At 31.6% G+C, this 12,551-nt stretch overlaps 1 protein-coding gene across 4 annotated transcripts in view; it reads right to left on the reverse strand.

Moving 5' to 3' along the window:
* The window catches only part of FERMT2 (fermitin family member 2), a 95,655-nt gene that overhangs the window by 63,621 nt on the left and 19,483 nt on the right, over window positions 1-12,551 (reverse strand). For all 4 annotated transcript variants that reach the window (XM_012549293.3, XM_003756419.4, XM_031952841.1 and 1 more), the window contains exon 3: window positions 7,342-7,575. In XM_012549293.3, coding sequence (XP_012404747.1) covers window positions 7,342-7,575 — 234 coding nt within the window. The remainder of the gene's footprint in view (window positions 1-7,341; window positions 7,576-12,551) is intronic.

A 12,551-nucleotide genomic window follows, 5' to 3' on the forward strand; every position in this document is an offset into this window, starting at 1 on the left:
GATACAGTCATTCTGGAGAGCAATTTGGAACTATGCCCGAACTATGCATACCTGTTGTTCTAGCAGTGTCACTGCTGGATCTGTGTCCCAAAGAGATCATAAAAAAGGGGAAAGGGCCCACATATATAAAAAATGTTTGTAGAAGCCCTTTTTTTTGTGGTGGCAAGGAATTAAAAATTGAGTATATGACCATCAACTGTGGAATGGCTAAACAAGTTATGGAATATGAATATAATGGAAGCAAGCCAATTTCAGAAAACTCTGGAATGAATTACATGAACTGATGCTGAGTGAAGTGAATAGAACCAGGAGAATGTGGTACCCAGTAATAGAAAGATTATATGATAATCAACTATGACACTTAACTCTTTTCAGCAATATAGTGATCCAAGACAATTCCATTAGACTTGAGATGGAAAATGCCATTCACATCCAGAAAGAGAACTATGGAGATTGAATGTAGATAGAAACATATTATTTTTACCTTTTTTTGTTATTTGCTTTTTTCCCCTGATTTTCCCTTCACAACATGACTAATAAGGAAATTTAAAATGATTGTATAATGAACTAATGATGAATGAAATGAGCAGGATCAGGAGATCACTTTATACTTCAACAACAATACTATATGATGATCAATTCTGATGGACGTGGCTCTGTTCAACAGTAAGATGAACCAAATCAGTTCCACTTGTTCAATAATGAATAGAACCAGCTATACCCAGCAAAAAAACTCTGGTAAATGAGTGTGAACCACTACATAGCATTTCAAATCCCTCTGTTTTTGTCCGCTTGCATTTTTTATTTCCCTCACAAGTTAATTGGACATTATTTCAAAGTCCGATTCTTCCTGTGCAGCAAAATAGCTGTATGGATATGTATGCATATATTATATTTAACATATTTAACATGTATTGACCTACCTGCCATCTGGGGGAGGGGATGGGGGGAAGAAGGGGGAAAATTGGAACAAAAGGTTTGGCAATTGTCAATGCTGAAAAAAATTACCCATGCATATATCTTGTAAACAAAAAGCTATATAAGTTAAAAAAATAATAGTTGTATAATATACCAGATTGCTTCCTGTCTTGAAGGAGGGGGGGAGGTAAAGGAGGAAGAGAGAAAAAAAAATTTGAAACTCAAAATCTTACATAAATGAATGTTGAAAACTAAAAAAAGTGAATATCACATTAGAAGAGTTTCATAATATTTGTAATCATTCATTGCAAAATATTGTTAAATGTTTCAAAATAAAATAATTTCTTATCACATTTTGTGTAGTAATTGTTTTGTAATAAATTACTATATGTAGCATTACATATTGCTATATATAATATCTAAAAACATTATTAAATGAGATATTCTATTTGAGAGGAAAAATACATTCATCAAATGATTATTAAGTTTCTGAATAATAACTTATTTTCAAAGAATGTAGAAATTGAATACTAGTTCTGAATTTAAAGATACAAATCTTTATGTGAAATTTTTTAAAATTCTATTATAAAGGTACTTTTTTTCATATTTGGTGTCTTCCCACGTAATTTTTCAGTTTCTTTCCATCAACTAACTTTTGCTTTATAAATATTTTCTTTACAAAAAAAATTATTGTTACTTTTCAATTACTCTCCTGTTCAAAGAATCTTCCTTCTTAATAAATAAGAAGAGTTGAAGAGAACAAATCTATGTACTGTTTATATCTGAAAAGGTATAACTACATCCATACCTGTTGTCCAACAACTATCTGTCAAAGGGTGAGAACACTTCATCTCTGGTGGACTTTCCCTTTTGGTTTTTTCTGGTCTACATCTTCAATGTAGTTTTCTATGATCTCGTTAAAAAGAACTCCCCTTTAACTGCCCCATCCCCTCAAAAAAAGAACCTATATGGGCAAAAATAATGATAGTTGCATGTTTTGTTGTAGCAAGAATTGGAAACAGGTGAGTACCCATTTGAGAGAGGATTTTTAAAAAATAATGAATTACAAATGTAATATGATTATAAACTATTAGATTCAGAGATACCTGAGATTCCTCGGAAAACTGAGTTAGAAGCATGGGAGTACTGTCAGACTCACTGTTTCATATATAATCTTTTTTCTAGGAAGAAAAAAAAGCCTTTCAAAAAGAAAAAAAATTCCATTTGTAATTCAAAGAGAAAGAAATTTGTTTACTTTGAGACATTTATATAGCTAATTAAGTTTTTCCATATATTAAAAAATAGCTGGTAGAAAATGAAAAAACATATCACATAATATAGAGAGTTTCATATACAGAAGTAAAAAAAAAAGTTAACAAAATTTTCAGATTTCCAAATATAAGGAACTGAGCCAAATTTATAAAAATAAGAATCCACTCCCCAATTGATAAATGGTAAAGGAAATGAAGACAGTTTTCAGAAAGAGTAATGAAAGCTATCTATAGTCACATGAAAAATGGCTCTAAATCACCTTACTCCATACCTGTCAGTTTGGCTAACATGACAGAAAAAGAAAATGACAAATGCTAAAGTGGAAATGGAAAAACTAAAAGTACACCACTGATAAGAGTTGTGAATTGGTTCAAGCTTTATGAAGAACAATCTGGAATTATGCTCAAAGGGCTAAAAAAATGAGCATACTCTTTGACCCAACAATATCACCACTAGGTCCATACCCCCAAAGAGATCAAAGAAAAGGAAAAAGGACTCATTTGTACAAAAACTTTTATATTAGCTATTTTATGGTGGCAAAGAAATGGAAAATGAAAGAATGCTCATCAATTAGGGAATGGCTGAATAAGTTGTGGTATATGACTGGGATGGAAAACTGTTATGCTATAAGAAATGACAAGCAGGATGTTTTTAGGAAAATCTGGAAGACTTAAATGAACTAATGCAAAATGGAATGAGTAAAATAGAAGAAGTATATATCTTAATTAATATAATGATCCAAGACAACACTAAAGGACCCATAATGAAAATGTTATCCATCTTCAGAGAGAGTACTAATGAACTCTAAATTCAGAGTGAAGCATATTTTTCCCCTTTTTTATCGTCATTTTTTTTGCTTCTTTCCTATCATGACTAATCTGCAAAACATTTGTATGTTTTGCATGACTTCACTTGTATAATATAGATTATATTGCTTGCCTTCTCAAGGAGCAGGAAAGGGATGAAAGAGAGAGAGTACTCAAAATTTTTTTAAAGAATGTTTAAAAATTTTTAAAAAGAAAAATGAAGAGTAGCCATTTGCAATACCATAGGAAATAGTATTTACAATGTTAAATATTTGCCTCCTGTCTCAAAAGCAAATAAATGTAGGCTTAGAATCTAGATTTCTTTTTCTTGTACATGAATCACTAAGAATACTCTCTAAGTCAAAAGTGTTTTGCCATAATATAAATTTCCTCTTTTTACCAATTCACCCAGTAAAGCTCACATACTATGCTCTTCCTCCACCTCCATAATAAATACTAGATGAACAAGAATGAGCTTCAATTGGATTTCAAAGGCTTCTCTTATAAATATGCAGAATTCATATTACACCAAAATTTGTCATCAATGACATTCTCCTTGTTCCAGTTCTTTAACTTAGGATGCTGATTTTATATTATATTAAAGACTTTTCTAAATTAGAAGAACACTTAACTTGATCTTAAAAGAGGATTTTTTTTGTTTGTTTGTTTCTTGTATACAATTAATCAGACATTTTTAGTAGGGTTCACTAATGTATGATATAAATAATAAAAATCACCATGAACAACTAGAGGCTGAAGAATAAAAATCGTAAAGTAAGCTATATTTTAAAGCCCAAAAGAACAGTTCTTTATAAAACTATAAAACTTACTTTTAGTTAGATAAAAAACAACAACTTTCAATTAGAGGGTGACTACAGTTATAGCTCATATTTTGTTTATGGCTTTTTTTTTTTTTTTTTGCAACATTCATTTTTGACATATGTCAGTGTTTCTTCTGTTTACATTGTTGTCATTCTGTATATTCTTTTTGGCTCTGCATCTGGCATTAATTCATGTACATGTTAACATGCTTTAAAACACAATTTCACATTCATTATTTCTTACAGTACATTAATACTCCATTGTAGTTATGTACTACATGACTGAGTAAGCCAAAAGCAATCCACATTTCATTTCAGAATTTTAATTCCCATTTCTCTGGTTAAGGAAAATGGCACATTAAAGATCATTTCCTTTAGACCTATTCTAATCTTCAATTTTAAAAAGTGACAAAAATTCATCCATACCATTAAAATCAAATAGTGTCATATTTGAAGTAGTACAAAAGTCACATCCCCTTTTCTAAAAGTAATCCCTACACCGTAATTATCAAAATTACTAATATTAAAGGAAATCTGCAAATAGATATCCAATGGAGCTGTAATTAGTGTAACAGCCAAATTAAATTTATTAAGCCTGATTTCATATCCATTATTTGTTTTAATTCTCACTAAAATTGTTAGGCAGGTAAAATAGGTTATTTATTTCTACTTTAAAAATGAGGAAACAGCTAATATGATAAAAATGACATTGTAAAAGTAAACTTATACTTTTAATTCTAAACTAATCATATTATAAAAGCAATACTTTACAGAATTTGGATACTCAAACATCCAAACTATCAAGGGAAAAATGGAGGACCAAAGAGGCTAATTGCAGTAAGTAAACTATATTCAAAAGTAAAAATAATCAAAGTCATCTAGTATTGGTTAAAAAAGAGAGGTAGGACAAAGGAAGAAGACATTTAAACGTAGACAAGAAAAAATTATAAACTCAACCCAGTGTTCCCTAAACTAGAAAACATAAATTACTGATCCCTATCTGATAAACAGTGCTCTAAAAATTGCAAAGCAAATGCACAAACAAAAACATAAATACACACACATATTTGTAATATATAAGAAAAAATTATTAACTCAACCCAGTGTTCCCTAAATCAGGGAACATAAATTACTGATCCCTATCTGATAAACAGTGCTCTAAAAATTGCAAAGCAAATGCACAAAAACATATACACATATTTGTAATATATAAGTGCCACATGTATTTGTTACATATACACTTTTCACATACATAAATATGCATATATGCATACATATATATGCCATTCTCCAAAAAATAAATGATCAAAGAATATGAATAGTTTTTGTTTGTTTCTTTTGCTGAGGCAATTGGGGTTAAGTGATTTTGCCCAGGGTCACACACAGATATGAAGTATTAAGTACCTGAGGCTGGATTTGAACGCAGGTCATCCTGACTTAAGGGCTGGTGCTTCATCTAGCTGCCCCAATAAATAGTTTTTAAAGGAAGAATTGCATATTAACAACTTCATAAAAGAATGCTCCACAATTTGGAACTATGACAAAAGGGCTAAAAAACTATGCATACCCTTTAATCTAGGAGATTACTATTGGATCCACTACTGGATCTGTATCCTAAAGAAATCATGAAAGACAGAAATGAATCCACATGTACAAAAATGTTTTGCAGTGGCAAGGAACTTGAAGTGGAGTAGATGAACATCAACTGGAGAATGGCTGAACAAGTTATGGTACATGAATGTAATGGATATTGTTGTTCTATAACATATGATGAGCAAGCTGATTTGATGGTAAGTGAAATAAACAGAACCTTGTACATAGTAATAGCAAGATTATATGATTATCAACTGTAATGGACTTGACTCTCCTCAGCAACACAATGATCCAAGACAATTCTAATAGACTTGGGATGGAAAATGCCTTCTATACCCTTATTCAAAGAGAGATCTATGAATGAGGATCAAAGCATACTATATTTTTACCTTTTTGTTTGTTTGCTTTTTCTTTCTCATGGTTTTCCCCTTTTGGTCTAATTTTCCTTGCACAACATGACAAATATGAAAATATGTTTAAAAAACTACAGATGTATAACCTATATCAGATTGCTTGCTGTTTTGGGGATGGGGAAATTAATGGAAAGAGGGAGAAAAAAATGTGGAACTCAAAATCTTACAAAAGCAAATGCTGAAAACTATCCATATATGTATTTGAAAAAACAAAATACTACTGATTAAAAAAAAAGAAAAGAAAAGAATGCTCCAAATCACTAATAGTAAGAGAAATTCAAGTCAAAAATAACCCAGATTTTTCACTTTAGAAACTGCAAAGTGACATACATGACAAAAGTCACAATAGTCAAAGCTGAACTGATTGTGGGAAAATAAGCACACTAATATACTGTTATTGGAGCTGTGAATCAGTAAAACCATTCTGAATAATTCCAAACTTGTTTTCCAAAATGACCATTGATAAGAATAAATTCCCATAAACATTAAATATTTATAGCAGAACTTTTTTTGAGCAAAGAATAGGAAACAAAGTGATACCTTTTGATCAGGCAACAGATAAATTACTGTGATACATGACTGTAATGGAATATTACTGTATAAGAAATAGCAAATGTGATAAATTCAGAAAAGCATTTTGACATTTACATAAACTGATACAATGAAGCAGAGTCTAATAAAATAATATACACAATGACCATAACACACATAAACATTTAAACCAAAAGTGAAATCTGCAAAAAAATCCAATTCAAAAGAGATATGATTAGACATTCCTACTCCACCACTTTGCAGAAGAGGTACACAAGTGTGATACAGATTATCGGGCTTTTTTCTTTAATATATACTAATCAATTAATGATGATTCCCCCCCCCCTCTTTTCTTTTATAGTTTTAATGTTGTTTATTATATGAGATGATTCTCTTGGAAGGAGACGACTCATGAATGCTAGGGGAAACTATGATAATATTAAAATGCAAAATACATCAACAAAAACATTTATTTAGAAAATTCAAGGAAACTGAAGCTCAAGGAAGTTAAATAACTTACCTAAAGTCACAGCTGACACACTTGAACAGAGGACTTTTGCTTCCAAGCCCATAATTCTTTGCACCACAGTTTAATGAAATTCATACTACATTCCTTGACTTTTCACCCTCCTTCAATAATCATTTATTTTACATGACAATAAAGAAATAAAGGAATAGGTCAAAATCCAACACCTAGAAAAAGTATATTTCTCCCGAGATCCAGACTCATGACTTCATGTCTATTCACTGTCTAAAACTAAGTCTCAGAGAGTAATCTGAATCACTGAAAAGTTAAATGACCTCCCTTTAGTCAAACAACCATTCAATTGTGAAAGGAAAGACTTGAACTCAGTCTTTATTGGCTTTCTATTTCCTATTCCATGATACTTCTCCATTAAAAAGGACATCAGCTAAATAACACTTGGCAGATAAATACAGAATACTAATATTAGGGCATTTTAAACAAAGAAATTGAGTGATACTTACTAAAAGTCTTACAGATGTCAGAAACAGCTTTGAACACTCTATCAGAGAAATTCACTTTCACCTTCACATACTTCATGTTTGGGAGTTGTAAGCGAAGCAATTTGTGCTGAGGAGTGAACTGAAGCTTAGCATCAGCTTGTATACCATACTTATCCAAGGTCCAATGAGTCTTAAGTAGCCAAGTCCTTTTCTTTTCCCACCATAAGGCATGATCTGACCAATCTTTTTTTACATCTAGAAAATAAAAATTAAGATCATTAAGATTATTTCATAAAAGAGAAATCAGTATCTCAGAAAAAGATTAAAGATTTTAAAACCCTATTTACTCTAATGATGATAATTTATATAAAGTTATGTATAATAAGTACACTTTCTTCACAACAATTCTATGAGATATGTAGAACAAAAACAATCCCCATTTAACATGATGAAATTGAAGCGTGTTATAGAAGATTATGAATCATAATCCTGTAAGTATTAGGTAGGTGAAAAAAAGGCCAGGTATTTCTAATTCTAAGTCTACTGTTTTTCCCCATATTAAAAATAAATATTACTGAATCACTACTAAAAACAAGGAACTGCGATCTTAGTGGATTAGTAGCATCTTCAATTATGTTTTACAAAATATTTGATGAGGGATAGCTGGTGGATAGAGCATGGCCCTGCAGTCAGTAGGACTTGAGTTCAAATTTGACTTCAGACACAACACTTCCTAGCTGTGTAACCATAGAAAGTCACTTAACCTCAATTATCTTGCAAAAAAAAAAAAAAAAAATACTCAATGAATCTCAAATTTTCTCAGCATATCTCCCCCACCTTCCCTTTCTATAACTTTATAGATAAAATGTTCAAATTGTAATGACCCTCTTTGAATACTGCTAGCTAATTCTCAAACTTCAGTCATATGTGAGCCCATATATTTAAATATTCAATTCTTTGTGAACCTATTTGGGGTTTTCTTGGCAAAGAAACTAGTTTGCCATTTCCTTCTGACTCATTTTCAAATGAAGAAATGGAAGCAAACAGTAGTAAGTAATTTGCCCATAGTGATAATTTGCCCACTTACGATTAGTAAGTGAATCCAAATTCGAACTTAGGTCTTCCTAACTCCAGGCATTTTATATGTTAGAGAGGATGTGGGAAAAAAGGGACACTGATACATTGATGGTGGAGTTCTGAACCAGTCCAACTGCTATGGAGAACAATTTGGAAGTATGCTCAAAAAGTTATCAAACTGTGCATACCCTTTGACCCAGCAGTGTTACTGGGAAAGGGATCCACATGTGCAAAAATGTTTGTGGCAGGTCTCTTTGTAGTAACCAGAAACTGGAAACTGAGTAGATATCCATCAATTGGAGAATGGCTGAATAAATTGTGGTATATGAATGTTATGGAATATTATCGGTTCTGTAAAAAATGACCAACAGGCAGCCAAAAATAAACTACCCAGCTAAACTGAGCATTTTTTCCCATGGAAGAAGATGGACATTTAATGAAACAGAGGAATTCCATTTGTTTCTAAGGAAAAAACCAGACTTAAAAAATTTGATCTCCAAGGACAGGATTCAAGAGAAGTAGAAAAAGGTAAAAGGAACTCGTGCGAACTGTATTTCTGTTGTGGATATACATAAAAACCACATCTATAATTTGATTTTACTGATATAACATTTAAAAAGGGAAGTAGAAATGGAAAGGGGATAGTGTTAGAAAAAGGAAAAAGGGGAGAGAAAAAGAGAAAAACTACATGTGACGATGAGGCAAAAGAAACCTATCATATCTGAGGGAACTTAGAGAGGGGGAGGAACATTGTGTGAATCATACTCTCTTCAGAGTTGGCTCAAAGAGGAAATAATTAACATATTTGTTTTACAGAGAATATTCTCTCACCTCATTAAAAAATGGGAGAGGAAAAGGGAAAAGGAAAAAGAGTAAAAAGGGAAGGGTACAAGAAAGGAGAAGGGATTTCAAAGGGAGGAGGGAGGGATCATAAAGAGGGAGAGCTGCATGACACAGTTTAATACTAGGAAAGGGGGGAAGAAGGGCAAGAAAAAGAAAAGCATACTCTGGGGATATAAGGATGGCAGGAAATACAGAATTAGTAATTTTAACCCTAAATGTGAATGGGATAAACGCTCCCATAAAGTGGAGGCAGATAGCAGACTGGCTCAAAAGCCAGAATCCTACAATATGTTGTTTATAGGAAACACATTTTAAAGAAATAAGGGGTTACTTTGCCCAACTTTATGCTTTATTTATGCCAATAAATTTGATAACCTAAGGAAAATAGATGACTATCTCCAAAAATATAGGCTTCCCAGATTAACAGAGGAGGAAGTAAATGCTTAAATAGTCCCATTTCAGAAAAAGAAATAGAACAGGTTATTAATCAACTCCCTAAAAAAAAAATCCCCAGGACTAGATGGATTTACATGTGAATTCTACCAAACATTTAAAGAATAATTAGCCCCAATGCTTTATAAACTATTTGAAAAAATAGGGAATGAAAAAGTCCTACCAAATTCCTTTTATGACACAGACATGGTACTGATACCTAAACCAGGTAGGTTGAAAACAGAGAAACAAAATTATAGACCAATCTCCCTAATGAATACTGACGCTAAAAATCTTAAATAAGATATTAGCAAAAAGACTACAGAAAATCATCCCCAGGATAATACACCACAATCAAGTAGGATTTATACCAGGAATGCAGGGCTGGTTCAATATTAGGAAAACTATCAATATAATTGGCCATATTAATAACCAAATTAACAAAAACCATATGATCATCTCAATAGATGCAGAAAAAGCATTTAATAAAATCCAACATCCATTCCTATTAAAAACACTTGAGAGTATAGGAATAAATGGACTTTTTCTTAAAATAATCAGCAGCATCTATTTAAAACCATCAGTAAGCATCATATGTAATGGGGACAAACTGCAACCATTCCCAATAAGATCAGGAGTGAAACAAGGTTGCCCACTATCACCATTACTATTTAATATTGTATTAGAAATGCTAGCTTTGGCAATAAGAACTGAGAAAGAGATTAAAGGAATAAGAATAGGCAACGAGGAAACCAAATCATCACTCTTTGCTGATGATATGATGGTATACTTAGAGAACCCCAGAGATTCTACTAAAAAGTTATTAGAAATAATCTACAAGATCAACCAAATCATTTCTAATGGATCAGTAATGAACTGAGCTAGCTATGCCCAGAAAAATAACTCTGGGAGATGACTAAAAACCATTACATTAAATTCACAATCCCTATATTTATGCACACATGCATTTTTGATTTCCTTCACAAGCTAATTGTACAATAATTCAGAGTCTGATTCTTTTTGTACAGCAAAATAATGTTTTGGTCATGTATACTTATTTTGTATCTAAGTTATATTTTAATATATTTAACATCTACTGGTCATCCTGCCATCTAAGGGAGGGGGGGGGGGGTAAGAGGTGAAAAATTGGAACAAGAGATTTGGCAATTGTTAATGCTGTAAAGTTACCCATGTATAAATCCTGTTAATAAAAGGCTATTAAATAAAAATAAAAAAAAAAGAAAGAAAAAAAAAAAGAAATAATCTACAACTTTAGCAAAGTTGCTGGTCATGTATGGTTTGGTCATGTATACTTATTGTGTATCTAATTTATATTTTAATATATTTAACATCTACTGGTCATCCTGCCATCTGGGGGAGGGGGTGGAGGGAAGAGATGAAAAATTGGAACAAGAGGTTTGGCAATTGTTAATGCTGTAAAGTTACCCATACGTATAACCTGTAAATAAAAGGCTATTAAATTTAAAAAAAAAAAAAAAAGAAAAGAAAAAAAGAATTCTATCAGTGCAATGAATAATTAATTCCACTTCAAAAACTGATTTATGCTTCCCACCTCTTAAGAAAGAGGTAATGTACAAAAGGTATAGAATGCAACACATATTTTCAAATAGGGACAAAGTATAGATTTGTTTTGTTTGACAAAAACTTTCATTACAAGGAAAAATTTGTAATATGTTTTTAAGGGGGACTGTGGAAGGTGGGTGGGAAAGGAGACTAAAGGAATATGATGATACTTTTAAATAGAAAGAGAAGGGGAGCACCAATAAAACATTTATTTTTAGGCAGAAGTCTAGAAGGAGACTCAGACAAGAAAGATAGTATTAGAAACACGGTGTTAAATTAGTATAATATGGGAGGAAGGGGGGAAAATAAGCTACATATAATGAAGATTCAGTCTTTTTCTATCTTTTGAATACTTCAATGTTTGCATTAGTAGATATTTGTGCTCATAATAACAAAAAAGATTTTTAAAAAGCAATATAATCAATTACTTAAACTGATATATACCAAACCCAGATTTAAATATTACCTTATGACAAACAAATCTAAAAGTACAAAAGGAAAACACTGATTTAGTTAGAGGAAATTTGTAATATTAATGTAATCAACTCACATTTATGAAGTTTTATTTCCTCATTTAGGAAAGCTTAAACTTATTTCAAGAGAATATTGGAAATTGCCAATTTTTAAAAATAAAAATAAAAAGCACCAATTTCCTAAAATAAATTGTTCTACTATTATATTAAAAACCAATAATCATAATTTTGATTGGAATTAAGTTAAAAAGTTTTTTTTTTTAACAAACAAAACCAATGCAGACAAGATTTGAAGGGAAGCAATAAACTGGAAAAAATTCTGATAAAGGCCTCATTTCTAAAACATAAAGAAAATTGACTCAAATTTATAAGAATTTAAGTCATTCTCCAATTGATAAATGGTCAAAGGGTATGAACAGACAATTTTCAGATGAAGAAATTGAAACCATTTCTGGTCACGTGAAAAGATGTTCTAAATCACTATTGATCAAAAAAAATGCAAATTAAGACAACTCTGAGGTAGCACTACACATCTCTCAGATTGACTTAAGATGATAGGAAAAGATAACAATGAATGTTGGAGGGGATATGGGAAAACTGGGACACTAATACAATGTTGGTGGAACTGTGAACTGATTCAACCATACTGGAGAGCAATTTGGACCTATGTCCAAAGAGTTGTCAAACTGTGCATACCCTTTGATCCAGCAGTGTTTCTACTGGGCCTGTATCCCAAAGAGATCATAAAGGAGGGAAAGAAATACATATACAAAAATATTTATTGCAGTCCTTTTTTTGGTGGCAAGGAACTGCAAACTGACT

The sequence above is a fragment of the Sarcophilus harrisii genome, chromosome 2 (assembly GCF_902635505.1).
Source record: "Sarcophilus harrisii chromosome 2, mSarHar1.11, whole genome shotgun sequence".
Classification (NCBI taxonomy): Eukaryota; Metazoa; Chordata; class Mammalia; order Dasyuromorphia; family Dasyuridae; genus Sarcophilus; species Sarcophilus harrisii.